Source organism: Lissotriton helveticus, chromosome 2_1 (genome assembly GCF_964261635.1).
Source record: "Lissotriton helveticus chromosome 2_1, aLisHel1.1, whole genome shotgun sequence".
Lineage (NCBI taxonomy): Eukaryota > Metazoa > Chordata > Amphibia > Caudata > Salamandridae > Lissotriton > Lissotriton helveticus.
Window position 1 is genome coordinate 2,119,269,852 of NC_136059.1, and position 26,433 is coordinate 2,119,296,284.

At 43.2% G+C, this 26,433-nt stretch overlaps 1 protein-coding gene across 1 annotated transcript in view; it reads right to left on the reverse strand.

Annotated features, from left to right (window-relative positions):
• Positions 1-26,433, reverse strand: part of GPM6A (glycoprotein M6A) — a 536,789-nt gene that overhangs the window by 274,521 nt on the left and 235,835 nt on the right. Inside the window, exon 2 of the mRNA XM_078677082.1 lies at positions 18,715-18,907. Within this exon, the coding sequence (XP_078533208.1) occupies positions 18,715-18,907 (193 nt within the window). The remainder of the gene's footprint in view (positions 1-18,714; positions 18,908-26,433) is intronic.

Sequence of the window (26,433 nt, forward strand, 5' to 3'; positions counted from 1 at the left end):
TTCCCTATCTATCCACCTACATGTCACAAGTGTGCGAGATGGCAGGTGAGATGGCCTGTCTGTGACAGAACCATGGGGCATATTATCAAGAATGAGGATAACATTATGGCCGCTTTAGCGGCAGAAAACTGCCGCTAAAGCGGCGATAATGGCCTTGATAATATGCTTCATAGAATTCCAATAGAAGCCCAGGTTAGATGTCCTTCACATCTAACCTGGGCTTCTATTGGAATTCTATTGAGCAAATTATCAAGCCCATTATCGCCGCTTTAGCGGCAGTTTTCTATGTTATCTCCATTCTTGATAATATGCCCTCATGTTTTCCCACTAGCTGTATACACTGAATTTACATCGCCGCGTCAGACAGTGTTCATTTACAGTTTGGTGGGCTTTATACAAATAAGGCACAGGCCCTGCTTGTATAACAATGCCAACATTGTAAGAGGCAAATTCAACATAAAGAGTGGAATTGCACTGGGGGCTTTGAAAGGGAAGAATGTTACAAAATACCTAGAAAAAAAGACGGATATGTTCATGATTTTCATTTCGCAGAGTTACTGTTTGGCTGTGGATTGGCAACTTTTTTCTAGAATAAAATCTTCAACCATTACTCTTTCACAAAAATTAGATGCTTTTAATTCTTGTCTCAAAATTAAAAATCAACTGTCTCAAGATATACCTCATCAAAAAACATTGGATGTCACGGCTGCCACACTTGCATTCACCTCACTCTATTTACATTCAAGACAAATCTTGTTTCCACTTTGAACAATGGCCCATATCTGATGTTTTCTTTGGTTAATGTAAATCAGTCTGTCCACCCTATTTAGCATAGATTTTCTGATGTGCATTTTTCTTTTACAGGATTGCCAGAGAAAGCGACCCCGAGGCACTACTGGAGAAAAAAATCCCTCCACAGCATGGCCAGTTGTTTTTCAATTACGGAAGACAAAAAAATGTGGTTAGCCTGTTCTTTAAATATCACACAAACTCGGCAAAACTTCAATGTCTTGAATCAAACAAGAGAGGCGGTGGCTCTTCTGGGGGTTCTGTGTTCCCCACTTGTCTCAAAGCATAATCGGAGGTCTTCTGCCATGGGAATAAAGGACATCCTTCTGCTAAACTGGTGTGCCAATGGGACACCAACCAAACTCTATATCTCTCCCTTGGCTTATTCATAGATAGCAAACACATCTTAAAAAGAATGATTTACCCACCACAATTGTAAAATTAAAAAGGTGCAAAATGCCAGCAAAGGAAGTTTGGGGATACCTGTGCATGAGAATGCAGTCACACCTGATGGATAGAGGAGAGTGCTGTTCACTGCCAGCCATGACATTCTTTTGTTCGAACACAATGCTCAGCACCAAAGAATATATTATATAAAGGGCAATGAACCCTGCTTGGCAGAAACTATGCTGAATGCCAGGTGGTAGTGTACAACCAGTCGCATAATGAAGGCAATTGAATGTTTACATAGTGGGAGTTCAAAGTCAGTATGTATGTTTCTAACAACATATATGTCTGTGCTTTGAACCTGCTTGAATATGGTCTAATGTAGAATTTCTGTAGAAAATACATTTGAAGTCATTATTCTGGAGGGCGTGGCTTGCGCCCAAGGAGAATGGCGGCGGTCTAGTGAGTGTCTTGCGGATGCGGGCACTTGGCGGAGCGGATTCAGCGCATTATCGCACGCACCTATTCCAAAATGTAGGTAGTGCAGCGCGAACATCCCAGGATCCAGAGGACCCCTTTATTGCAGCTTTTGCCGGCCGGAAAATAGAGTGGTGACTCAAGTGCTCCGGGATGCAGCTCAGACGAGTTCGCGCCCGCCATTTTGCCGCTTCTGGCGCCACTGACAGAGTTTTTTCTCCAACGCGGCGCCTCATAACCTGTGCGACGCCCTCGCCGCCTTCTTCCACTGCAAGATCACCAACATCCACGACAGCTTCAAGCCTTGGATGAACCCCGCCAACCCCACCACCCCACAACCACCGATCCCCACCGACCACGACCGCCTCACTGCATGGTCCAGCGTGACCACCTAGGACACCATCAAAACCATGAACACCATCCACTCAGGCGCCCCATCCGACCCTCTTCCCCACCACATCATCAACAAGGCCGACAGCTCCATCGCACCCCGCCTATGTAACATCATCAACCTCTCCTTAGAGACTGCGAGAATGCAACTTCGAGAGCTAGAAACACGCCGAGATTAAAGCCCTACTAAAGAAACCCAAGGCGGACCCGAGCAACCTCAAGAACTTCCGACCCATCTCACTGCTTCCGTTCCTAGCAAAGGTCATCGAAAAGATCGTCAACACCCAACTCACCCGATACCTGGAAGACAACAGCATCCTAGACCCCTCCCAGTCAGGTTTCCGCAAAAACCACAGCACCGAGACCGCCCTCATCGCCACCACAGACGACATCAGAATCCTACTCGACAACGGCGAAACAGCAGCCCTCATCCTCTTGGACCTCCCCGCCGCCTTCGACACAGTCTGCAATCTCACGCTTCGCACACGCCTCCACGACGCAGGGATCCGTGACAAGGCCCTGGACTGGATCACCTCCTTCCTCGCAGACAGAACCCAAAGAGTCCGCCTCCCACCGTTCCATTCAGGAGTCACCAAGACCATCTGCGGTGTCCCGCAAGGATCATCCCTCAGTCCGAGGCTGTTTAACATCTACATGGCACCACTTGCACGCATCGCCAGACTTCACGACCTCCACATTATCTCCTACGCTGATGACACCCAGCTGATCCTCTCCCTCACCTAGAACCCCCCACCACCAAAGCCAACCTCCACCGTGGTATGCAGGCTGTCGCCGACTGGATGGAAGAAAGCTGGCTCAAACTGAACACGGACAAGACGGAGATCCTCATCCTCGGACCCAACCACTCAGCCTGGGACAACTCCTGGTGACCCACGTCCCTGGGCGCTGCCCCTACACCAACCAACCACATACGCAACCTGGGAGTCATCCTCGACTCGAAACTCACCATGACCAACCAAATCAACGCAATCTCCTCAACCTGCTTCTACACCCTCCACATGCTCCGCAAGATCTACAGATGGATCCCTACAGACACACGAAAAACCGTCACCCACGCCCTCATCAGCAGCAGACTCGACTACGGCAACGCCCTCTAAGCCGATGCCACGTCCAAGCTCATCAGCAGACTTCAAAGAGTCCAGAACGCCTCAGCATGCTTGATCCTCGAAGTCCCCCGCCGAGAACACATCACCCCCGAGCTGAGAGACCTTCACTGGCTCCCCGTCGACAGAAGAATCACCTTCAAACTACTGACCCACGCACACAAAGCACTCCACAGCTCTGGCCCAGAATACCTCAACAACCAACTATCATTCTACGCACCCAACAGGAAACTCTGCTCCGCCGACCTCTCACTGGCCGCCGTCCCACGCATCCACAGAATCACCTTCGGGGGCAGGTCCTTCTCCCACCGCACCGCCAAGACATGGAACTCCCTCCCACTCTTCCTACAACAGACAGAAGACTCACAGACCTTCAGGAGACTACGCTCTTCTACCACTAGCAGCAGCCTCACCCTCCCCCAGCGCTTTGAGACCCTCGCGGGTATGTAGCGCGCTCTATAAATTTTTGAGTGATTGATTGATTGATAACCATGACTTTCTCTCAACCTTAGAGCTACTTCGGAGGCCCTCGTGTCCTTACAGGTACTTTTTCCAATGCTCTCAGTTAGGCTGGCCGTTTCACGCTCTTGAATGTACTATACTACCTTGACCATGCTGCAGTGTAAGTTCGTCATTTTGTGTGCTTTTTGAATTCAGTTTCTTGTTCCTGTGCTCCTCTCTGCTTCATCATTGTTGTAAACAGCCACTACACATTGGCATTTTTCGGCTGCATATTTACCCTGCTCTTCTCTGAGTCTTCCATGGATTTAGGTTTTGACACAAAATAAGCGATGGAGCAACTTTTTTCTCAGGAGTCTGACTGAACTTCACTCATATTGCATTATATTCCTCATGAGACGACACTTGGCTTCATGAGTGTCTTATTCTTATTATTCTTGTTATGTTTCTTCTCTGACCAGCGCTGACTACATTGTTTAAATATGCCACTCTTATCTAAATGTATGTAATGGTTATATAATGTTTTTACAGCCGCTTAATGTTTACTCTGCATTAATGGTATTACACTCCTGATAGCAGAAACACTTCTCTTATTATTTGAGATTAAGGTTTTGCTTGCCTATATTACAGAGTTATTTTCCCTTAGTAATACAATTTGACATGTAATTTCTGATATTTTGTGCTTGTGATCAGTTCTTTTCAGGTTTATGGGCAGAGTACCTAAGACTTTACCTCTATCTACACCCATACCTCGGAGGTTTTTGATTCATATTAGCTCACGCTATAATGCTTATCCATGGAGGACTCAGTTGTTTCCTCTCCTAAAGGTGCAATGTCTTCCCATACTGCCCTAGATTCTAATGTAACCAAAGCGTCGACAAAAAGATTGAAAAAGGATCCTCCTTCTCCACCTAAGCAATATTCTTTTGTTACAATGGATCTGTTATTAGAAGACATCAGAGCCTTATGCCCATTTATGGAAGAGACTAATTCTACGCTTCAGATGCTCTCTGACAAATGGTCAGCAATGTATCAACGAGTCACCACGTTAGAGCAGAATTTTGATTCCTTATCTTTCTCTACTTCTAAAGTGGACTCTCTTTGATCTCAGGTCCCCTTACTACACAAACAAATTGAGAATTTGAAAAACAGAAATAGGAGAAATAACCTTCAAATGTATGGTTTTCTGAAGGAACGGAAAGTTCGGATCCCCCTACCTTCTTTACATCCTTTCTTCCAAAGCTTCTTAAGTTACCTGAAGGCACTATGTTGAATATCCAGAGAGCTCACAGATTAGGACCATCACCGAGCCTAACGCCTTCCTCACAGCGCAAAAGCCGAGAGGAGTGATCTTGTATTTTCTTGAATACACTGGCCTCTTAAAGGTTTTGTCAGCAGCCAGGGCAATTACTCACATAACTTGGTCAGGAAGCTCTTTGTTCTTCTCTCAAGATTGTGCCAAACCGACTACTGATCGGCGCAAAGAGTTTTAATATTACGACCGCAATTTCGTTCAATGGGTGCAAGATATGGTCTTTTTCACCCTTGCCTGTTTAAAGTGACCATCAACAATAAGACCACCACCTACGAAGATCCGATTAAGCTGAAGAGTTTCCTGTATTCTTATCATGCTGACACAATGGAGACTACTTCCTCATTTAGTTCTAGCTAGATTGTGTATAGACTTTGTTCTGGTTATGGCATTTTCATGATCTCTCCACTGGTTTTGGATTCATTCGTATTTTATTAATATGTAAACCGCAGTTAACTTATGTTGTTATTGTTTTCCTCACATTTACTCTTTTTTCCCTCCCTCACAGGTTGTAGCTGCGTGTTCTTTTCTTCCCTATGTTCGAAGTATGTTCGTTTTGCCTTCCTTTTCGCCTTCCCTTGTGGGTCCTGGATGCGTCATTTTTCCATGTAGCCTTCCATCTCTCCACCTCTCGTATGTCTTGGATTGTATGCAAGTTTTTTTTTCAATTACTCTTTATATTGTTCATGATATTTTTTCCTCTATTCTTCTTTTTCCTTCTTTGAGTATTCTATTTTTTCTCTTCCTTTCCTCGTCTCTTTTATCTACCTTGCAATTCTCTTCTCTCTTTCAGAGGTTCTCTCCTCGTTTTGTTGCTTTTCCTTCTTGCTTTTCTTTTCTATTTCAATTATTTTGCTTTATGTGCAGTTGGTTTGATATTCACCATATTCCTCTTCCTTTTTCTTCTCTTTTCCTAATTCAATTACTTCATTTCTTGTACGGTTGGTTTGATGTTACACATGGTTTAATCAACTTAAACTGTTGGAAATTTTTGTATTTTCATAGTTTTAACTTATTGCTTTAAAAGTCATTTCTTGGAATGTCAGAGGTTTACACTCATCTATCAAACGTCAGAGGGTTTTGACCCATTTGGCTAAACTAGGGGCTGATGTTGCATGTATACAAGAATCCCACTTAACTTCTGACGAGTCTGCGAAACTCTAAAGAGCTTGTGTGGGTGACGTTCTTTTCTCCCCAGGTGATGGCAAGCGTAACGGAGTTATTATTCTTTTTTTTAAATCCCTCTCCATTAAGATTCTTTCACATTGCATGGATCAAGCAGGTAGATGGATATTTGTCAAATTTGTGGTTGATAAGGTTCCGGTCTCTTTATTGAATAATTATGCACCCGCAATTTGTGACCCCTCTTTTTGGACTTCTTTGACTCCACAACTCACACAATGTTATGATGATAATTTTATTCTTGCGGGGGACTGTAATGAAATTTTGGATCCTTTTCTGGATCGCAATTCCTTAGGTCTAATTATACCTCATCGCTCTCACAAAGCATTTACAGGCACCATTAAACAACACAAACTCATAGATGCTTGGAGGCTATGTAATCCAACCTTAAGAGAATACTCCTTTTACTCACCAGTACATCATACCCAGTCACGTTTAGATTATATCTTTTTATCTCACAATATTTCTCAATCATTGATGAACGCAGATATCAGCTCTATTCTGATATCTGATAATGCACCTGTTACCATACACCTTGATGTTTTACACAAACCCAACTTGCCTCGCAAATGGCACTTCAATAATACTCTCCTTTTAGATCCAGTCTTTACATCTTCCTTCACTTCTTTTTTTCGCGAATATTTTACTATTAATCAAACAGATGGCATGTCCTTTCAGCTTGTTTGGGATGCTTTTAAAGCTTCCGCTAGAGACCTTATTATTCGCTTTGTTTCTAGCAAACGTAAAAAGGCACAGCAAACCACAAATACCTTATTGTCTAAAATTAAGAAACTGGAACACTCCTATTATTCCTCCAAATCAAAGACCTGCTTGTCTGATCTCCTAAAACTCAAATTTCAATTTAATCAGGATACCACTAATAACGCCTCCAACTATTTACTCAAATCCAGCGCAAAATTCTACGGTGGACAGAATAAAGCCGGAGAACTATTAGCCAAATATTTAAATGTTAAACAGAACAAGGTTAATATAGAATCTATCTTTAGAAACGATAATTCATTACAATTTAAGGAGATCTGATACGCGCCCGGATCTTTCTCCTTTAGAATCCGATATTGCACAGAAAGAACTTCATGCTGCCTTAAAACGTCTCAAAAAAGATAAGGCCCCTGGTCCAGATGGTCTCACTGTAGAGTTTTTTTACTCATTTTGCTTCTTTATTGATTCCCAAATTGCATACCCTTATATTTTCCTTTTTACAATCTGGAGCTCCTTCTGGTTCTTTCTCTGATGCTCTTATTTGCCTCATTCCTAAAGATGGTAAAGATCCTCAACATGGTAAAAACTATTGACCCATTTCTCTAGTCAATATAGACTATAAGATTTTTTTCAAAAGCTTTGGCATCACGTTTGGAGTCTTTTATGCCCGAGTTATTGGGATCTGAACAATCTGGTTTCGTTAAAGGGAGTCGTATCACGGACAACACACGCTTATTTTTTTATATTCTCTCTAAGGCCTCACATGTTCCCCATTCTCTGGCAGACATTGCTTTGGATGCAGAAAAAGCATTTGATAGAGTTGAATGGCCTTACCTCTTTCGCACACTTCAGTGGTCTGGTTTTGGTCCAAAAATCGGGCTCTAATTTCTATTTTCTAATCTAATCCTAGAGCGGCTGTAACAGCGAATGGTGGAATTTCTTCCTATTTTATCCTTGCTAGGGGAGTTCGGCAAGGATGCCCCCTTTCCCCATTTCTTTTTAATATTGCCTTAGAATCTTTTTTACGTTGCATTCATCAAAATGTTAATATCCATGGCTTTAACTATAAGGAGACTAACATAAAATGGCAGCATGTGCAGATGATGTGGTTTTATTTTATCGTAACCTCAGGCTTCTCTCCCTGCCTTTCTGAAGTCATTAGTCTAAGATGAATATATATTGTTTGGGCAAAAAAAAAACAACATCATGCACATTTTATGCCTTAAAATAGAGACCTTATATTTCACTGGCCACACTGAGTTGTTTTTGCACTGATCTTATCTGATCTTATGCATTATTGACTTGTGTTCTTTTTTCCATTAGTTGAACAGTCACAACACCACTGTCATGCTACCATGAGAGCATGACATAGTGTGTAAAGACTGCAAGTATAATTTTGACACATGGCCTTAAAATGAATGCGTCAACATATTTCCAGTTATCCTCTCCTTTGCTACTGAATTCCTGTTCTGGTTGCGATGTTCAAGGGTAGACTGACCCTGCTGCTGCATTCTGCTTGTTTTGTATTTTATTTCAAACTCACAAAAGCTACCCCATCCACTTGGTTCAACCATTGTTGTCGGGCCTTCTATGGAGTTGAAATATAAAGGAAACTGAGTAAAACTGTGTAAAGGCAGTATTAAACGTCTCCCCGGTGTGCTTCAACGCCAGATTTACTGTGGAGCTAGTTGTGTTTGTGGGGTGAGTTGGTGATAATGTTCTTACAATTAAAAATGTCAGAATTGTGTCGTGCAAAAAGAAATTTTAATTTGGCGACCAATCGTACACGTTAAAAACAAGGTGTTGGAAGTGGACGGCCAAATAAATAGTTTGGCTACTTCCTCTAAGTGGGGTTAGGTCAAGATATTTCTGCCAAAAATAGTGTATATTAACCTGGCATTCGTCAGGACCAAGAAAGCAACGAAACCTCGGTGGTATGGGCACGCAAAGGCCCACCCTAACCTGAGGACGTGCGAGTGAAAAAAGGTGTAAAAAAGTGCAAAGAAACAAAAATCCTTAGGAGGTTACCTTGAGTTCGAGGAACCAGTTGCACTTGTGGGGTGAGAAAATATCACACCATGGGTCACAGGAGGGGGGTGGTGGCGAAATCGGCACACTGCCCTCATCGCCAGGCACCCGCTCGATACCTGCTCCAAACCCTCTCAAACCGGACACTGTCGAGCGGATGCCTGGCGACGAGGGCGGTGTGCCGTTTCGTCACCACCCCCATCCTGTGACCCATGGTGTGATATTTTCTCACCCCACTAGTAGCATTTGGATTACAGGCCCTGAGTCTAGGGTATACCACTTTACAAGTGACATACACGTAAACTAAATATGTCAATCAGGTATATACCAATGTCACTATGTGTTATGGTAGAAGTGCATTCACTTTAGAACTGTTTAGCAGTAGTAAAGTGCTCAGAGTCCTAAGGTCAGCAAAAAGATACAGCAAAAAGGGGAGTTAAGCAGTAAAAAAGTTGGGGGAAGACCAACCTAAGGATGACAGGGCTCACATAAAACAAAAATATATATATATATATATATATATATATATATATATATATATATATATATATATATATATATATTCGGATGGCCCTGCTATACAAGCGACCCGGACTTAACTGGCACCGCGCTGCTCCGCAGTGTTTGTGAGGCTCGAGGGATCGGGAGTTCCGGTGTCCGCCGTGAGGATTGGGTGACACGTGCGGAGTGAGGTATTCCACCTCCATCAGGACATTGTGTGTTGCATGGCTTTCCCTGCACATTGGTCTACCACATTGCACGGCTGTAGCAGGTCGATGGGACCTGAGGAGGCGCTTTAGTTTCTGGTTGTGTGGGATCGAGTCATGCCATCCCAGCCTGCACATAGACACTAAAGCCGGTACCATCAAGGTTTTTGCCCCCCACACCACCGACCCAGATGCATGATTATGATGCATGCTGGGAGTTGGAGTTTGTTTGTTCGCCACGATCCCTAACAGGTGAGCTGACTGCTAGGGGAGGAGCTTAGTGCCGTCACCACTATATTCGGTGAAGCAGAGCTGCTGGATTTATTGCTGGACTTGTGTGAGTGGAGGGCGCTGAGGAAGGCAAGAAGTTAGCCGAAATGCATCCGCCGCCACTTAACGATGCATCTTTGAAATAAAGTGCTTTATAGGAATCCCCTCTGGCCTCCGCTGTTTGTTTGAATATATATATATATATTACAGTGCATATTTAATAAACAGTGCGTAATTCTGACCGTGTCTGCTATGTCGATGTCCGGTTGTATCTGGGAGCTGGAGTGCGAGGTTGATATATATATATAAGCAAGAAAAGGAACAGTCTGCCCTAATCACTAAATTAATAAAAGATGAGAATTGTATTGTACGTAGTGCAGATGAAGGTGGAAATGCAGTGTTATGGGACAAGAAAAAATATCTTTCTGAAGCATATAAGTAGTTAAGTAACAAACAGTGTTATTTGAGAAATACATCGGATGTAATGACACAGAGCCACCTTTCTTATAATTCTGAGTTGTGTGATTGGTTTGGGCAGCAGTTGCTCATGATGGATGAGTACAAGTTCTTGAAGATTAACAACTCAGTTACACCTGTTTTTTACTTACTACCAAAAGTGCACAAACATATCTGCAATCTTCCTGGTAGGCCTATTATCTCGGCCATTGGAAGTGGTTCAGAAAATACCTCCAAATATGTCGATTCTTTCTTAAATCCTTTGGTCAGTTTGCTCCCTTCCTTTATACAGGATACTAGTGCCTTTCTGAAAGTGATTTATGATATACCTTGGGAAGAAGATTTATTGTTAGCAACTGTTGACGTCAGCACGTTATACACAAGCATTAAGCATAGTGACATGTTAAATGCTGTAAGATACTTTTTGGGCAGTAGACCAATTAAACTTTGGTCACATACCCAAATGCTCCTGTCTATGTTCTTAACCTGCCTAAAAAATAACTTTTTCATCTTTAATGATGAGTTATTCCATCAAACCTGTGGTACTGCGATGGGCACCTGCTTTGCATCCAGCAAGTATTTTCCATCCGGCAAATCTGGTGAACAGTATACCATATGGAGAGTGCTTAAGGGTATTACGCAACTGCAGTGAACCAGAAATTAAGGATAAGGAAGTGATGAAACTTAAGACAGAGAGGCTATACTGAGAAATTCTTAGCAACATCAATGGAGAAGGTGAATCAGCAAACTAGGGAAGAAGTCCTCTTTAAGATAAAGGAGAAACAGAACAATGGTAATGAGTGTAGATTAATCACAGACTATAACAAACTCCATGGGCCAGTTAGAAAAATCATGACGAAACATTGGCATGTGATTAAAAATTATCCTATACTAGGAGCAATAGTCCCTACAAGACCATTGATTACGTTTCGAAGGGCAAGATCATTTAAACAGATGTTAGTGAGTAACACTCTGACTAAAAAGAAAAGTACGGCCAGTGCTTCTTGGTTGACAAGAAAAGATGGCTTCAAAAGATGTACAAAATGTAAAGCTTGTGAACATGGTAAAAATGTTTCGACCTACCAACCTGGGTTATCAAACAGGGTAAAGAAGATCAAGGGATTGCATAACAGAGTTTGCCGTTTTCTGTTCTAAGATGTGAATGAAACTTACAGTACGTTGGTAGCACCATTCTACCTGTACATAAACGGATATTGCAACTTCTTAGAGCAATTAAAAATGGGGATAGGTTGTACCCAGTAGCACACCACTTTGAAAGGTTCCATAATAAGGATGTTCGGAGTTTGGTGTACTTCGTGATTAATGCCATCCCCCTAAGTATAAGAGGGGGGATAGAACAAACAAACAATGGTAGCTACAATCCTGGTACATTGTTGAATTAAATTCTAAAAGCCCTGCTGGTCTGAATATGGAAGAGGTCTTATATACTCATTTGTAAAAATAAGAAGTGACAGGTACTGAATAATTGTATATATTGATAGCTGTAATGTAGACTTGTAATGTAGATTGCTGCTTAAAATTTCTTTCTTTCCTTTTTTTAGGTTTTAGGCACTGTTATTTGTATTTTATTTGTTTCTTTTTTTGTACAATGGAGGACGCTACATTTAGTGACCAACTAATAATAATTATTGCCCACTAGGGCTCTACTCTTCGTGCAATGCATTTGATATAGATGGGCTATGAACCCCTTTTTATTTTTGCCCACTGGGGCTACATTTGTGCATTTTTTAACTTCATGTATTCGACACTCTTATTAGAGTTGACAAATGAATTATTGTATTCTCTTGGCTTTAGTCGGAATTCTAAGTGCAATTTTGGATATATGAATTTCAAACCCGGCGCTTATTGATCTGTTACGTGCAACACAATGTAATTATGCAATTGCGGGTATGTTAATTGTGTCGACATTTCATGAGTTATATTTGCTTGTTAAAAAGCTCGTATTCATGAATGGACATTGCACGAACTATCGCATGCTTGTAACGAACTACGAGACTGTTGTTTAGTTCTATCACTATGTAGTTTCACGTGATTGGATCACATGGTGAGAGTTTAAAAGGTGCTTTGTAAATAGAGAACTTTATTCATGAACAAGCCTGCTGGGACAGGCAAAATGTGTTGAAGAGCGACATTAAATATTGAATTACTTCACCACATGGCGTCGTTTTTCCTCATGGTACGTGGGGTTGATGTTGGAGATTGTGACCGTTTCCTACTTGGGTGACCGGCTTCAACGACGCGCCTCTATTCTGATGGTGGCAGCAGTAACGCAAGCAAAAGGAGGTGATATATATATATATTTACATATATACATATATGAAACAAAGAGTTACCCACGTGGCCGGCACTCATGGGCCGATAGGATGAAGACTCCTGTCAGGCTAGCAATGTTCAGCGTCGCCCCCTCTTGTGCGCTGATTCAACGCTTTTCGGAAACAATCCCTTCATCAAGGAAACAATGCAGCAGTGAATAGGGCTACATAAAGTCCAACTTTTATTTCTTTTAATTTATACAAACAGGAAGTCTGTCTCATGTGAGCCAAGAAAACATTATGGGACAAGTAGTCCATTGGGGTGAGTAACTCCCAAGTGGGATGCCTGCCACAGAGCAACTTGAAGCAAAACGTTCTTTAAAAGCAGGAGATTGAGCACTGCTGAAGCCATTCACAAGGCAGCCTCCAGGCCACCTGTGCCGCTACCCTGTCAAGTGAAACAGGAGAGGTTCCACTAGGATCTCGCAGCGGTGCCATGCCGTGTGAGAACCACACATTTCTGAAACAAAGAGTTACCAACGTGGCCGGCACTCACGGGCAGATAGGATAAAGACTCCTGTCAGGCTAGCAATGATCAGCGTCGCCCCCTCTTGTGTGTTGATCGACTTGTTTCGGGAACAATCCATTCCTCATGGATCATCAAGGAAACAATGCGTCAGGCAATAGGGCTACATAAAGTCCAACTTTTATTTCTATTAATTTACACAGACAAGTCTGTCTCATGTGAGCCAAAAAAGCATTATGGAACAAGTAGTCCATTGGGGTAAGCAACTCCCAAGTGGGATGCCTACCACAAAGCAACTTGAAGCAAAAAGTTCTTTAAAAGCAGGAGCGTGAGCACTGCTGAAGCCGTTCACAAGGCAGCCTCCAGGCCACCTGTACTGCTACCCTGTCAAGGGAAACACGAGCAGTTCCGCTAGAATCTCGCAGTGGTGCCATGCCGTGGCCAGGTAAGAGCCACACATTTCTGAAACAAAGTTATCCACGTGGCCGGCGCTCAAGGGCAGATAAGATAAAGACTCCTGTCAGGCTAGCAATGATCAGCATCGCTCCCTCTTGTGCGCTGATCTGACGCGTTTTGGGAACAATCCCTTCATCATGTATCATCAAGGAAACAATGCAGCAGGCAATAGGGCTACATACAGTCCAACTTGTATTTCTTTTATACAAACAGGAAGTCTGTCTCATGCGAGCCAAAAAGGCATTATGGGACAAGTAGTCCATTGGGGTCAGTAACTCCCAAGTGGGATGCCTGCCACAAAGCAACTTGAAGCAAACAGTTTGTGATAATATAAAATAAGTTCATTGAAGCAGAGGAAAGATGCATTGCATAGAATATAAGATATAACACAGTCCTTTAAAAGCAGGAGCGTGAGCACTGCTGAAGCAGTTCACAAGGCTGCCTCCAGGACACCTGTACCCCTACCCTGTCAAGTGAACCGCTGCAGGAACCTTGTGGATCCGCCTCTGTGTTCACTTGGCAGGATGGCGGTATGGGTGGCCAGGAGGCTATCTTGTGGATGGTTGAAAGCGGTGGATCCAGGCCGTTTCCCCATTGTTTTTTTAAAAAGTTGCCTTAAGGTGCTCAGCGGTGGCAGGCGGCCCACTTGGGATTTATAATTTGGACTACTAGTCCTAGGATGCCGGAGGGCTCACATGAGCTGGACTTCCTGTTGAATAAAATAAAAGACGTATTTCTACGTAGCCCATTGTCTGCTGCTTTGTGTCCCGTGAGATCCATGATGAAGGGTTCCCCACCCGAAAAGCGTTGTATCAGCGGAATGATGGGGGAGTCTGTGCTGATTATCGCTGACCTGGCAAGGCCCTTTAACCTACCTACCTGTGAGTGCCAGCCACCAGGGTACTCTCTTTTTTCAGTAATATGTGGCCGACCCGGCCACTGCGTGTCATCGTTGCAGAAACTTTGCGGTCCGCCCCTGCGTTTACTTGTCAGGATGGCGATACGGGTGGCCAGGAGGCTGCCTTGTGGATGATTGAAAGCGGTGATTCCAGGCTGCTTCCCCTTTGTTTCTTTTAAAAACTTGCTTTAAGGTGCTCATCAGCAGGCTTCCAACTTGGGATTCATCATTGGGACTACTAGTCCCAGGATGCCGGAGGGCTCACATGACCTGGACTTCCTGTTGAATGAAATTTAAGACAGATTTCTACGTAGCCCATTGCCTGCTGCTTTGTGTCCTGTGAGATCCATGATGAAGGGTTCCCCACCCGAAATGCTTCGGATCAGCGGAATGATATGTTAGGGGTGTCTTTTTCATCTATACATACATATATATAGGCTGTCACAAGTACGTAGTTATAGTTGGGACCTAGTTTCCATAGGAAGAGTGTATTTTGTTTTACTTTGACTTTGTTTGACAAATACTCGCAAACTTTTCAAAACTAATATGATTCTCATTTCAGCTTCTGTCTCAAAAATGTCATGGCGATCTATCAAGCAGGGCCCAAAAAAGAAGGGGGTTCCAAAATGTTAGACATAGCTACAGCCCAAACCCCAGAACAGAATTACACCAAATCTGGCAGAAAGGTTGATATTGGTCCACAAAAGTGACTTTTGCTTATTCGGTGTAAATCTATTCAGTAGTCGTAGAATTATTAAAAACATTCAAAAGAGTATATATAAGGACTTGTATCCTCTGAGGATCTATCAGTCCCAAGCTCAAATCTTATTATTTGCCATCACCTCAAACCAGGAAGTGCTGGCATCCAGAACAAATAACCTGTTTTTTTTTTAAAACAATTTCAGCAGGAGTCGTGCTTGAGCCAAGGCTCACACCAAAAAATAAATAAAAAGAAGCACGGGCTCCCCTGCTTCTCTATTATTTCCAGTGGAGTGGTGTGGCTCACTGGTTAGAGGCGGCAGACCCGGAAGCAGAGGACGGCCCGGGACCAGGGTTCAATTCCCGACGCGGCAGGGTCGTGGACCAGGGTCAGCGGACTCGATAATTCTCACCTCGGTGCCTACTCTAACCAGGGATCACACTCTGCAACTCTGGGCATTAGCTTGCCTCATCTCCACAACGGCCCCCCACATACGCCGGGGATGCCTGGTTTCACCTTCGAGATACCCAGTAGGGACCATCTCACAGGGAAAGCCAGGACGGGTTCCCCAGCGGTCTACAGCGCAGAGATACTCCTTCGGGAGTCAATTCTAGCGCTTTAGATACCCACAATTAATTGGGGGGGCCAGGTCCTGGGGCCATGAAGCCAAAAATGAAATGCAAGACGAGGGGTGCACTGGGACACCCTCCTGGTGCCCTAGCGATCGCTACCTCCCCCAGCTCTAGTGAAAAGAAATAAGGGGGCCTCGGGTACCACCACCTCCCTGGGGCTAATTTGTTTGTTATGGGGGACTTCAACGACCCCCTACAGTGCACCCCGGGAACCACAAGCTCCCCGGGGCCAAATTAGGTTTTAAAATAAGGGGGGCCCACCACCCAGTACCAGCTCCTGCTATGTACCAGTGACATTGCTGTTTGCTGTTTAACCGCGCCCACCAAGCCACAGCAAACACTCTGCTTTCAGCAAGCGATAGCTTGCTGGAAGAGGAGCATTATTTTTGTTTCTCTGTCCACTGTCAAGTGAGCAGGGAAACAGACTAATTGCTTTCACACACAGAGAGCTGCATGTTTGCAGCTTTCTGAGTGTGAAAGCAATGCTGGCTCCCGCAGGGGGCACGGAGCCAGCAGAGACCAAGGGGGCTTTCAGACTACCCCTGCAGTCCCAGTGCAGGCTGGGTGTCCCGGTGGCACCCAAATCAAATCGCTGGGCCCCGGGGCAGAAATCGTCCCAGGAAGTGGGCTGTGTGGCCCCCTCCCTCATTTGTTAATGGCTGGGCCCTGGAGTCTCGAGAGCTATATTGGCTTGGGAAGGGGGGGCCGCATGGCCCACAACCCCTATTAAAAATATATATTTTTAAAGGACAGATCGGATGGGGGCCCTGGGGAATTGGCCTGGGGTTGGTGGGCCAAGGGGGTTCTTTCTTCTCATCTGCTGCTGAGATCCGAGATCATGCTCTAAACTAACCCTGGGCAAAGCACTACGCTACGCTCGCGTAGTTTGCGAAGTTTGTGCAACTTCGCACTGCGCGAGCTGCACGAAGCACAGTGCGAACACGCGTAGCGCAGCGTAGCGTAGTGCAGCGGTCATTTTTTGCTTGTTCGCGGTCCTCAACGTCATGTTCGCGACCGTGAGCAAGCAAAATGATATCCCGGCAAGACTCTCAATGCAGGGAGGTCAGGTTCCTCATTGCGAGTGGTCGTGCATGCTCGCGACCGCTCGTGATGAGAAACTACCAGTTCGCGTTGAGAAAGCTGCCGCTCGAGTAAAAATCTCCTCGAGCGGCAGAAAACTACAGCTCGCACTGTGCAAGATGTCGTTTTCAATGATTGCACAGTGCCGGATGCTTGTTCGCACTGTGCAATCATTGAAAATGCATCTTGCACAGTGCGAACATGCTACTACGCAGCTCGCGTAGTGCGAAGTGAAGTTCGCGTAGTGCGAAGTGCACTTCGCATAGCTTCGCGTAGCGCTACTTCGCGAACTACGCCCAGGGTTACTCTAAACTTTTAAAATCTGGAAGTATGTAAACCAACGTGTTTGACCCTGCCTCATATACATTAGTGGTATGCTACGTCTTCCTGCCCATTTCCAGGATAATGGGCAGCTTACTAAAAGCCTCCCTGGAGCGTGTTTTCCACTGATTTTGGAGACTGGGTCTTGGTGCCTAGGAATACGATGACATCTGCTGGAGCTCAAGTTCTAGTTAACTCAGGCAATTATAACTGCTGTATTTCACTGGTTTATATGAGTGAAATCTGAGGCCTAACTATAACGTCCCTGTAGCCTTTGTTTTTTTCAGTGAATTTCTAAGGTTTATTTTAATACTATTTTATTTTTATTTATTTTATTTTACAGAGTTTTATATAGCACAAACATGACCCAAACCAGGTATCAGAGCACTTTACATAGCATCAGTTGCATTACATGAGGACACATTCATTTTTGTTAGGCACGTGGAGTTTAAGTAAACAGCTCAATGGTAACCAACATCCTTAAAATTACATATAATGGATTTCCTGACAGAATGAATAACTATGGCAGTCACTTATGATACAGAAACACATAGTTACATAAAACATGAGGCCATTATCCTATCCATGAAATATCACGTAGACACTACATTTAACAACATTAACTAGAAAATAAGGCATATGCTAAATCATAGACACAACAGAGCAATTGTCTAGGACTTGATTAAGTCCTGATCCTCTTATGAAAATTTAGCAACTTCATCAGTGCCTCCCTATGCTCAAACCACTTCTTTATAAATATAGATAGGTATGGTTGCGTGATAAATTCTGCTCTGCCAGTGGAGTTGGCGGAATTTTGGCAATGCATTACTCGGAGTCCAGGCCAAATCACGTTAACCACTGCGTGGCAGAGTTCTTCCTCACATGTGCCTCACAAACAGTAAGGAGGCAAGTGCAAGCATTATTTGGTGTCCCCTAGCGTGATTTTCAGTTGCTAGGAGGGCACCCGCAGAGATTTTGCCAGTGCAGTCATGGCCGTTTGCGGTCAGAAAGTAACTGCTCGACTACAAAATCTAGTTGAGCGGCAGCAAAGTCAACTATAAAAGCACCTTGTGGGTCTGTGCAGATTTATTTGTCAGTGCACAGCAAGCTCCCGGCACTACAAATCAGCATGAGCAGCATGGCATGCCCAATTCCACACATTCGACGAACTCCGTGGAATATCACTGACTTTTCATGTAAATCTGTGGAATTCCGTGCAGTGAAACTCTGCAAGTTCCGAAACATCCCTAATTCTAGGTAGGCTTTATGGGACAGATGGGTGAGAGGAGGTACTCTAAACAAGGGTCTTGGCAACTTGGAAACACATTTGCATTTTTGGAACATAGTTTCTGTTTTTGGTAATTTCTTCATACAAATTTGTTTAAGCAAACCAAGCAATTGCTGTATGGCAGAGAATTACCTCAGATGCAGAATGTTCATGCTCTATGAAGCAAACCTACATTTTAATAATGCCTTATTATACACATTTCAGTCACAAGCCAAACAAATTAAGAAGTTATTACTTACATGGTGAACACGTCAATGGAGTCCCCATCAGAGTTATCCATATCAAAGTAGGTCTGCAACATGACAACAGTTCCAGAGAGGGCTTCATGACCACACCCGCAAAATAGTGCAACACCAGCATACAGCAGTATAGTGGCAATCAGCGAAGCATAGGGAATGCCCCCTAAGCATTTGATGCAACATTCAAAACACCCTGAAGAAGAAATAAAATAGTATTGAGAAGCTGTTGCTTTGAATTACAATCGAAAAGCAGGGAAAATTTGCTGGCTTTCAGTTCAAAAGTTATTTGACACTGATAAAGACTGAAAGACATTTCCTAAACATTTTTATAACATATATCGTAAGAATTGAATTGCATTCACATCTTCTGGGTATATGTGCATATAGGAAGTGGATCATTATTTGGGGTGGGTGGAAGTCCACCATCAAAAATAAGACCTCAAACTTGTTTAGTTAGAACACAGTTTCACTAATTTAAACCTATGGTCAACCCCCTGGCACCTATTGCACAGAGCAGACAGATTTCACTTAGGAAAATGTGCAATGTATTTGGCACTAACAAAACAGTGAAAAGGTCAAAGCACAAGACAATAACAATCCCACAACCAATTTGGAATAAGAATTTTTAAAGTTTTAAGTTAAAAGGTACCAAGAAAAAGTAAAGTGCCAATCAGTTATTACTGTTGACCGGGACCTACGTTTGATTTCAGGCAGACCTTCTGACTACATTTCTGAAATGGAAGTTGAAAGCCAGATAGTGATTGGATGAGCTCCAGCTGATACCATTGGAACAGCACTGAGGGGCCAGTAACTATTCCAGCTGAGGTTACCAGCAGGATCCAGGTCATGTCTAGTTGCTACTGGTAACCTGGGCACTTCAGAAAAAAGATCTCTTGTACCTTGTTATGTCCCATTTTACTGTAAATCAGTAGATCAGCTAAACGACCATTGCAGCACACCTCTTAAGATGCATCCCTTCCAGTCTCCATACAAGTCTCAAACAGCAAGTCCTGTCTTTGTTACTCCATATATCAAGGGAATATTCCACTGAGCTGTGGGTGATGTGTCACTTTTATTTCACTAGCCATTGTGTGGGTGGCGGGCTTCTGGACACTCCCTAACCAATGATGAAAATGTTCCCAAGGGCAAACCTTATCACTTTTGCAGCACCACCGGTTTGCCTTACTTCAAGCTATCCCACAATGCACTATTCGAAGTAAAATGCAGGATGGAACAACCTTTCTGCACTTTGAGGTGGCTTATGTGCCAGCCAGAGGTGTGTTTAGGGAAGCAATCAGACCTTTCCTCCTCAGCTACACCAAAGTAGTTCTATGAACCCTCCCACTGGACTGGGCTGGGTACATGTTGACTACAGATAGCCCAGGAAACAAAAGACGTTTCTTTCCCGGTTCCCCATTACACTTAATTGTGAATGGGCAGACCTCAGCCTGATCCCTTTCAAGTTAGTGAAGTTCCTTAACCCTCCCTAGCTGACTTTCTGGAGCTGATACATCACAAACCTCACACACAGGTGTTTCTGCCAAGAGGCCTGACCCATTATTTCAGCTCTTAGAGCAGTTTTCACACCTCTGATAAGCCAGCTGCTGGCAGGCCAATGCTAATTATAATACTGGAGCTTTAGGAAGTAAAAGTCATACCTCCAGATGCATCAAGAACCCATTTTGCTGTTCCTTATTAGCGAAAAATAACGATTCACTAATAAGGAATAGCAAAATGCTATGCATGAAGAAATCACTAAAAAATAGCGATTCCTTAAAATTCCTTAATTGCGACTCGAAAATTGCGAGTCGAAATTAAGGAATACCTCCCCATTCATTCCTATGGGCCTAGAGGCCCATAGGTATGAATGGGAAGACAATCTCAATTTGCGATTCTCAATTAGAGAATCGCAAATTGAGATTGCAATTTCAAGGGTGCCAGGGTGTCAAAAGAACACCCTGTTGCACCCCTGAAATCTGCATATGGGTACATCTTGCACACACACATGCCCTAAGAGCATGTTTGTGTGTAAAATGGAACTTTGAAAAATGCACTTTAGTGCATTTTTCAAAGTTTTTGCAAATTACCATGAAGTTCAACTTCATGGTAATTTGCGACCCCTATTAGCGAAATCGCTATTTTTTTTACTTTAATGCATGGCATTTAAGGAATCTCAATTTGAGATTCCTTAAATTCAAGTAATCGCAATTTTGCGATTTCTTAAATTGCGATTTTTGCATTTGGGATGATGCATCCCAAGTGCAAAAATACCGGTCTGCCCCTTTGCAAGCGTATTTTACCTTGATGCATCTATGCCTAACTTTTTAAAAATGACTTTTCCTAAATATGTATTAATAATCTAACTTGACTACTGAATTGGATTTTTAATAAACATTAATGATAGTCTGACTTGTATTTTAGCTTGATCCAAACCAAAGTTGGCAGAGTTATGACAGTATTCAGACCTTAAGATAGACAGCTACTGCTAAAGATACAGCCATGCTTTTCACAGTGATAATATCTTTCAGGGGGTAATCACGTGGGTACATGCCAACAATAAATTCTTGCATGCAACACTTTTAAATACTGGCCACCCGACCTTGTGGGCTACAAGGCCTGATTAGTAATGACTTATTTAATATATAAAAGTAGAGTTCTTTCCTGTCAGAAAGGGTTATTTTCACGAGCTCACCTGCAGGTTTGAAATCTTTAGGAGTCAGGCTACACTGGTAGACCTGAAGCCATGTTTTCTTTATCAACCTAGTGGATAGCACAGCATGTACTGCAGTCCACAGCTGACATAACTTCTTCATGCAATTGGTGTATTTCCCTACAGTATATGCTAAAGATTTACAGGAAATATAAAGAGGACAATGAGGAGTTAGCCAATGTTACCACATGTTTCAGGGCCAGGCCACATACACTGGGGCCTGGACTGCAGTGCCATAGTGTGCAGAATTAAAAAAAACAACTATAAGAGACAACAACAACAAAAAACCTATGGCTTCAAAAACAGTTTTGAAAATTAATTACATTTGACTTTACTTGTTCTATTCACAAAGCAATTTGCATATGTATGTTATTCACAAAAGGGAAAATGACAGTTACTGAGGTGGTTACAGTTGCATAAAATTGTACCAGTATGGGTTTGTTTTATGCAGGCGTAAATCTCCTGACCGAAGCATGCAGGGTGATGGTGCTTTTAAAGGTAGGGGAACAGACTCACTTATGAGTTTGTGGGAATTTTTTTCTAAGGCACAGTTATATCCTGGATAACGCCAGGGATCTGTTCTTAATAAAGATGAGAGTAAGTCCCTATCCAGAACAAGAATGGGGGAATCACTTGCAAAGTGGACTTAGATGTAAGTGAATGTGTTCCTATATGTGAAAATTAGTGCCCACCTAAAATTTAAAAACATGATTTAAAGTGCCAATGCAGCAGTTCACAAACTTGATACTTTACCCGGTTTTATTTTCCTCTCAACTAGCTCTCTGCCTTGTGACATAAATAATTATTATGCCAAGCAAAAATCGGTGGCAGATCATATAGGCATGTGGTCGGTCTATCAAGGGCATGCCTTTCCTACATAGCAGCACATTTCCTTTCCTAAGTACAATTAACTTGATACTGGGCTAAACGAATCTAGGCAACCACATAAACATGCCTGAACTGATGAAAGGGGACAATTACAGATGCTCTGGAACAGTCAGTGATAATTAATGGCACAGCAACACTCTGGCATTATCTAATTGGCTGTAAACACTCAGCAGCTATTGCCTTTCTAATTGCACTCTGTAAAGTGGTTAGGTGTTGCAAGGAAGGACTGAAAAAGACCCTGATGATATAGTCTGTTTTAAGAAAATATACACTTTGAAGGGGTCTTCCAGGGTAGGGCAGCCAACGGTTCTCTTTACCCATTCCTGCATCTCTAACAATCACTAGATTGTTTCTTTGCTTGATGATGTGAGCAGTGGTTTCAAGATGCATTGTGACATCCTTCAATGTTTGTTCCCTTAAAGTAATGTGATGGGCATTAACAAAAGTCATATCACTACTGCCAGTCAAGTGACTAGGATTTCCAGCTCTCTAAACACACTGTTGAAACACCCAGGCATTAACAGCAACCTCTCAACACAAGAGGCTGGCACCACAGCAGCTGGATCAACCCCAATGATCCCCTTATCTTCAACATGCCCATTGTGGCAGCAAGCTCTCAGGGGCCAAGCACAGCTGCGTGCCACTGGTGCTGCAGCAAAAGTTGCTGTTGCATGGCCAGTGCTGCTTTATGGCGTTAGTGGAGCGCAGTGAGCTTGACTGGCGAGTAAGAGAGGGTTGAACATGAGCAGCAGTTTGTGGGGCTATCCCGGGAGCAGTTCGAGGACATGTGGCTGTTACAGCAGAGCCCCTGCCAGGAGCAGGCATGCTGCCCCAAACTTGTGGAGCTCATTGTCTTTGCTATGTGAGCTTCTAGGAGGCAGATATTTTGTTGTGTGACTCCCTGGTGTAAAATCTAGACTGCTTACCTCCCCAATTGGAAGCCTTTTTTAAAATCTGGACCACTTTTCTCGCATGGAAGTAATAAGTAAACCAGCCAATATCCTTTTGTATTTGTATAACCTAGTGATTCTGTCTTTGAAGCCCACTTGATGTAAACTGCCATTATCTGTATGAATAACTTCTTTCGTAATATGTTTGTCTGAACGAATGTTACCGGGTAAATGTTTTTTAGGTAATGAATCCTATGAAATTGGTATGTTGAAAACTCTTGTGTGCTGTAGTAGCTTCTATTATATAAAGTGCTCAGATACCCTTTTGAGTCTAGTTTGTGCTATATAAAACTGCAAATAAATACATTAATTATTCATTTAACAAATTCATTTTAAAGTTACATTAAAATATTTTGACACAAGAAATGACAATTCTTGCTACTAGAACACCTCGAAGGTTATACACTTTTATAATGGCTATCCATTGGTGATAATATTGCTATGGTACCCATGGCAAATGATTGAAAGGCATGGCTGTGCTGTGCCAGGAGAAGGAGTCAACTGCTGGTGTTCCTCTCACCTAATAATACATTTTCAACACACTACAGTTCAGGAACCTAACACAGGCAACAGTGCATCAGGAAGAGGGGTCCTCAAGTCTCAACTTTCATCTATTTTGGAAAACCTAAAGTATAAGCAGAGCAGCTCTTTCTAGTGTTTGTTGAAGGCTGCTTATGAGGGACATTGCATAGTGGACACCTCACCAGGAGATAGAAAGGAGTGCATAGGTTATGCTCAGCAATAAGATTAGTGAAATACGAAGATGAGGGAAGATGTGCAGTTGGCCAGATGATGCTAATGAATAGGTGTGAAATACTGTTACAGAAAATACATTTTTTCAGGGGCAGCGTGGAGGCTTCTTGGTCATTCCCATGCCCTCACTCTCTGCAGGGTTCCACCATTTAGATTGGCTACTCGCCTGATCCTTGGACCTGGTAGATTATTCACAGAGAAACTGCAGACCAGAAAGCCTTCAGGGATATATGAAGACAAGTGAGACATTTATTTTTGCCACATCAGCAACACTTCCAGCAGGGATCTAGATCTAGTAGGAGTCAGGGCAAGATATGAAAGAGACAGACTGTGGCTGTGGTGCCAACAACAAGAGTGGTGTAGAAACTGGAGTAAGATCAAAACACATGGTAAAACTAGGTTCCTGAATTCATCCTTGGACCATCAGGGGTGAGAGCCTACCACTCCAGGAAAATCTGCGAAGATTAGAATCTGATTGGTGTGCAGGTGTGTGCTGTAAAACCTGATGTTATGAAGAGAAGGCTTTGGAAATTCTTGACCACCGTTTGGTAATAGAAAAGAGCAGACCTTTTCAGCTGGCTAATGCAGAGTATCTGGCAGAAGAACAACCAGCACAATGAATCATTACAGTGCTCAAAGAGGGACAGACATGGCTGAGAGGGATGTTTGTTGTGGTGCGGGAAAGTGTTCCTTCCTGCACATAAACAATCTTTAAAAAAAATGAAATTATGCAACTTCCATGTGTGCTGCATTTAGCAACACACATAGGAGTTACAAACACTCCATTTAACGATTGTTTATGTGCAGGACATCTTCCTGCACATAAACAATCTTTCCCTGCAATGCAGACACCCTTGCATTATGGTGCAAGGGTGCCAGAGTTGGCACTAGGCAGCTAGATTTAGCTCCTGCGCAGATGGAAACACAGGCTTCACCATATTGTTGTAAATATGGGGCAGCCGTGCGTTTCAGAAGTGTTGGAGCGTGGAGTAAACCCAAGGGGGCTAACAAGATGCATTGTGACATCCTTCAATGTTTGTTCCCTTAAAGTAATGTGATGGGCATTAACAAAAGTCATATCACTACTGCCAGTCAAGTGACTAGCATTTCCAGCTCTCTAAACACACTGTTGAAACACCCAGGCATTAACAGCAACCTCTCAACACAAGAGGCTGGCACCACAGCAGCTGGATCAACCCCAATGATCCCCTTATCTTCAACATGCCCATTGTGGCAGCAAGCTCTCAGGGGCCAAGCACAGCTGCGTGCCACTGGTGCTGCAGCAAAAGTTGCTGTTGCATGGCCAGTGCTGCTATATGGCGTTAGTGGAGCGCAGTGAGCTTGACTGGCGAGTAAGAGAGGGTTGAACATGAGCAGCAGTTTGTGGGGCTATCCCGGGAGCAGTTCGAGGACATGTGGCTGTTACAGCAGAGCCCCTGCCAGGAGCAGGCATGCTGCCCCAAACTTGTGGAGCTCATTGTCTTTGCTATGTGAGCTTCTAGGAGGCAGATATTTTGTTGTGTGACTCCCTGGTGTAAAATCTAGACTGCTTACCTCCCCAATTGGAAGCCTTTTTTAAAATCTGGAACACTTTTCTCGCATGGAAGTAATAAGTAAACCAGCCAATATCCTTTTGTATTTGTATAACCTGTCTTTGAAGCCCACTTGATGTAAACTGCCATTATCTGTATGAATAACTTCTTTCGTAATATGTTTGCCTGAACGAATGTTACCGGGTAAATGTTTTTTAGGTAATGAATCCTATGAAATTGGTATGTTGAAAACTCTTGTGTGCTGTAGTAGCTTCTGTTATATAAAGTGCTCAGATACCCTTTTGAGTCTAGTTTGTGCTATATAAAACTGCAAATAAATACATTAATTATTCATTTAACAAATACATTTTAAAGTTACATTAAAATATTTTGACACAAGAAATGACAATTCTTGCTACTAGAACACCTCGAAGGTTATACACTTTTATAATGGCTATCCATTGGTGATAATATTGCTATGGTACCCATGGCAAATGATTGAAAGGCATGGCTGTGCTGTGCCAGGAGAAGGAGTCAACTGCTGGCGTTCCTCTCACCTAATAATACATTTTCAACACACTACAGTTCAGGAACCTAACACAGGCAACAGTGCATCAGGAAGAGGGGTCCTCAAGTCTCAACTTTCATCTATTTTGGAAAACCTAAAGTATAAGCAGAGCAGCTCTTTCTAGTGTTTGTTGAAGGCTGCTTATGAGGGACATTGCATAGTGGACACCTCACCAGGAGATAGAAAGGAGTGCATAGGTTATGCTCAGCAATAAGATTAGTGAAATACGAAGATGAGGGAAGATGTGCAGTTGGCCAGATGATGCTAATGAATAGGTGTGAAATACTGTTACAGAAAATACATTTTTTCAGGGGCAGC